This window comes from Mirounga leonina, unplaced genomic scaffold (genome assembly GCF_011800145.1).
Source record: "Mirounga leonina isolate KUSES-001 unplaced genomic scaffold, KU_Mleo_1.0 Mir_224, whole genome shotgun sequence".
Classification (NCBI taxonomy): Eukaryota; Metazoa; Chordata; class Mammalia; order Carnivora; family Phocidae; genus Mirounga; species Mirounga leonina.
This window is the reverse complement of record NW_023270615.1, coordinates 2,439,607-2,443,499: the sequence shown is the minus strand read 5'-3', so window position 1 is coordinate 2,443,499 and position 3,893 is coordinate 2,439,607. Positions and strand designations below refer to the sequence as shown.

At 42.8% G+C, this 3,893-nt stretch overlaps 1 protein-coding gene across 1 annotated transcript; it reads left to right on the top strand.

Annotated features, from left to right (window-relative positions):
* The first annotated feature begins 2,723 nt into the window (after positions 1-2,723).
* Positions 2,724-3,175, top strand: LOC118026269 (28S ribosomal protein S36, mitochondrial-like). Its single transcript, XM_035029014.1, has one exon. It carries the CDS (start codon positions 2,734-2,736, stop codon positions 3,043-3,045), a length of 312 nt encoding a protein of 103 aa, XP_034884905.1. The 5' UTR covers positions 2,724-2,733; the 3' UTR covers positions 3,046-3,175.
* Positions 3,176-3,893: the final 718 nt, after the last annotated feature.

Below are 3,893 nucleotides of genomic sequence, written 5' to 3'. Positions count from 1 at the left end.
CAGTTCCTGGTAAGACAACGTAAGGGGAAAACACAGTCAGTGCTCTTTGAAAGGAGCACATTGGGCAAGAAAGAAAGGAGCACACTGGGCAACACCTCCTGGCATTGTTGGTCTGTATTACGAAGACTAGGTTGATGGGGTGAACTTGAACTTGGAAAGGGCCTGCCAGTAGTGGTATCCTAGACCCCAGGCAGAGGGATCCCTATCTTGTACCTTGTGCTTTGGAAGGCCTGATCTATCTCTCTCTCTCTCCCTCACACACACACACACACACACACACACACACACAATTTATTAGCGGTACACAAGTGTCTCTGTCCCTTGGAGTAATTCTAACCATCAGCTCTTGTAACTAACACTGTTTTGGCCCCAGGGAACTGCTCCCCCACACCCCTTGTCCTAAGTTCCTTCGACAATTGGCAACGGTCTGAAAGCCCCGAACATTTGAGGGTTTCATCACTGACAATACAGCAGTGACAGTGATGGGGGGCTGCCTCAGAACTCAGAGAGCATTTGAGCAGGAGGATAAAAGTCTGATTCACCTGTCAATTCCCGCCTTTTGGACACACGAATACAAGTGATCCTTGCACAATCAATCACCATCCCCAGTTGCGCCCACTGTCTGTATTCTTGCTCCTCCTCCCATTCCAATTTGTAGTTCAGGAGCTCCTCCAAACTCACAGACCCTGCACATGGCAGCTGAGGAACAGTTCACAGTATCAAACCATTCCTACTGCCCTGAAATCAGTAGAGATGTCCAGGTGTAAGAAGTGAAATATGCCAGGACTTCACGTTACTATCAGACTGAGATATTGCTTCAAAGGACAATGACAGTTATAGTGTAAGTGAAAGATTTCTATGATGCAATTAAAATATTTTCTAACATTCCCTGTGATAATTTACTGTACCTAAAACTAATATAATGTTACATGCCAATTAGATCTCAGTAAAAAAGGATAATTTATTGTATGAGATCCCATTACCATGTTTGTATTCTTGCTCCTCCTCCTCCAAACTCACAACCACAAGTCATGTTATACTTGTGGTCCATTTTCAAATCTCTGTATTGCTTTAAGAATTCTGTAACAATTCAGGTTGATGTGCCCCCAGCAGGGTAAAATTTCTTCAGATTGAAATTAACGAGAAACTATCTCAGAACTAAAATGATTCAAGATAAATTCTAACTTTGAATGGGTGAGTTATACAGTATTCAAATTATATTTTAACAAATCTAGTGCAAAAAAAAATTGTCTCAGTATTTCTGTCAAAAGAACACAAATTACATGAAGATCTTAATTGAGATACACCTGTTAGCATTTGATAAGATTTTTCCTTGCAAGAAAAAAATGTTCCTATAGATTGACCTTTTCAAAACACAAACCTGCTTTTCTGTCTATCTCCCCAACCTCACTCAAACCCTCAACAGCTAACTTCCCAGTCTTCTCAGGAAGAAAGACAAACCTCACTACGGCCATCATGGCTGTGTGGTCTGGCCCCTTGGTCTTCACCAGCCTCCTCTCACATAGGCTTCCTTCCACCCTCTACTTTCTGGCACACTGGCCTTCTTGCAGATCCTCCCTTCTCACTGTCTTTGCTCATGCTCTGCATATTCCTGGAATGTTCTTCCTTTGTCCTGCTCGCCTTGGCTCATGGCCTCCCTAATGAAGTCAGGTTCCCCGACTGGAAGTTCTCACGGTACCAATTGTAGCAACATGTTCTGGTTGCACTTTTGCCTATTAAAGTCATTCTCCATTTGACATGTGTCTCCCCTACTAGCCCCTAAGCTCCATAACAAGAGATGGGGGCCATGTTTGTTTTTACTCACTTTGTCTCCCCTTGTGCCAGGATAATGTCTGACACTTGGCACATGCTTAATAACCATTTAAGTTACTTTAAATTGTGGTAAAATAGACATACAATTTAGCATCTTCCTCATTTTTAAGTGTTCAGATCTTAGGCGTTAAGTATATTCACATTGTTGCATAATCTCCAGAACTCTTCCTCCTGCACACGCGTTAAACAACTCCCCGACTCCCTGCTCCAGCTCCAGGGGACCACCATTCTCCTTTCTGTCTCTATGAATGTGACTACTCTAGATACCTCATAAAAGCAGAATCACACAGTATTTGTCTTTTTGTGGCTGGCTTACTTCACTTAGCATAATGTCCTCAAGGTTCACTCAAGATGCTGCATGTGACAGATTTCCTTCCTCTTAAAGACCCGAGTAGTACAGCAGTATTTTTTGAATACATGATAGCAATTAAGAGTGTCCCCAACCTCAACTACCTGGACACTACAGGTATGGGCAACAGGGTAGGTTATCCTCTCCCAACCACCCCACGAGCTATGTGAGCTGCATGACTTCAACCACAGCAGGAACCACCACAAAAAGTGGGCAAGCAGGAGGCTTATCCCGATTCTCTGTGACCTTTCCTGGGCTATTCCTCCTTCGCAGTATTGGCAACTATTCAAGTAGTCACTGTGTGTCAGCTCTTCTATACAAACTATCTCCTATCTTGCAACCACCCTATGAGATTTGTACCGTTCCCTCTGTTTTACAGATAAAAACCCTGGGGCTCACCAGATGTCCATCAGCAGATGAATGGATAAAGAAGATGTGGTATATGTACACACACACACACACTGGAATATTACGCAGCCATCAAAAAGAACGACATTTTGATTTTCTGCGCCTAGCGAGCGCACCGGAAGCTGCTGCCCCATCCTGGGGTCATGATGGGCTGTAAGATGGCGTCTGCCAGCAGGGTCGTCCAGGTAGTCAAGCCACATACTCCATTAATAAGGTTCCCTGACAGAAGAGACAATCCTAAACCTAACGTATCAGAAGTTTTGAGATCAGCAGGACTACCGTCTCACTCTTCTTCAATTTCACAGCATTCTAAGGGAAGTAAATCCCCAGATTTGCTGGTGCATCAGGGCCCACCAGACACTGCAGAAATAATAAAAACATTACCTCAGAAATACAGAAGGAAACTTGTATCTCAAGAAGAAACTGAATTTATCCAACATGGAGGTCCAGAATAATCACTGACAGTGTGGCTGCTGTTTGTCATCAGACAAAAGACTAGTCTTTACAATAAAGGACTTCCAAAATGGCACACGAGAAATTATATAGTAAACAACTTGAATAAATACTCTGCAAAAAAAAAAGAAATCTAGAAAATTTAGATGGACAATTGTATCTCCTAATATATGTGTCTTGGTCAGCTTCTCCACAAGCTTACCTAATTGTTTATATGCTTATTAAAGTATACATTTAAAAAAAAAAAAAGAATGACATTTTGCCATATGCAATGATGAGACCGGAACTAGAGGGCATTATGCTAAGCGGAATAAGTCAGAGAAAGACAAATACCACATGATTTCAGTCACGTGTGGAATTTAAGGAATAAAACAGATGAACACAGGAGAGGGGAAGAAAAAATAAAATAAGATGAAATCAGAGAGGGAGGCAAGCTGTAAGAGATGCTGAACTCTAGGGAACAAACAGAGTTGCTGGAGGGAAGGTCGGTGGGGGGGGGATGGGGTAACTGGGTGATGGGCATTAAGGAGGGCACTTATTGTATTGAGCTCTGGGTGTTATATGCAACTGATGAATCACTAAATTCTACCTCTGAGGGACGCCTGGGTGGCTCAGTCGGTTAAGCGTCTGCCTTCAGCTCAGGTCATGATCCTGGGGTCCTGGGATCGAGTCCTGCATCGGGCTCCCCGCTCCACGGGGAGCCTGCTTCTCCCTCTGCCTCTGCCTCTCTCTATCTCTCATGAATAAATAAATAAAATCTTTAAAAAAAAAATAAAATAAAATAAATTCTACCTCTGAAACTAAAAAGAAAAGAAAAGAAACCCGGGGCTCAGATTAGTTAAGTAGTCTC

Excerpts from the sequence above, each read along its gene's own strand:
- LOC118026269 (XM_035029014.1), top strand. The coding sequence starts at position 2,734 with ATGATGGGCTGTAAGATGGCGTCTGCCAGCAGGGTCGTCCAGGTAGTC.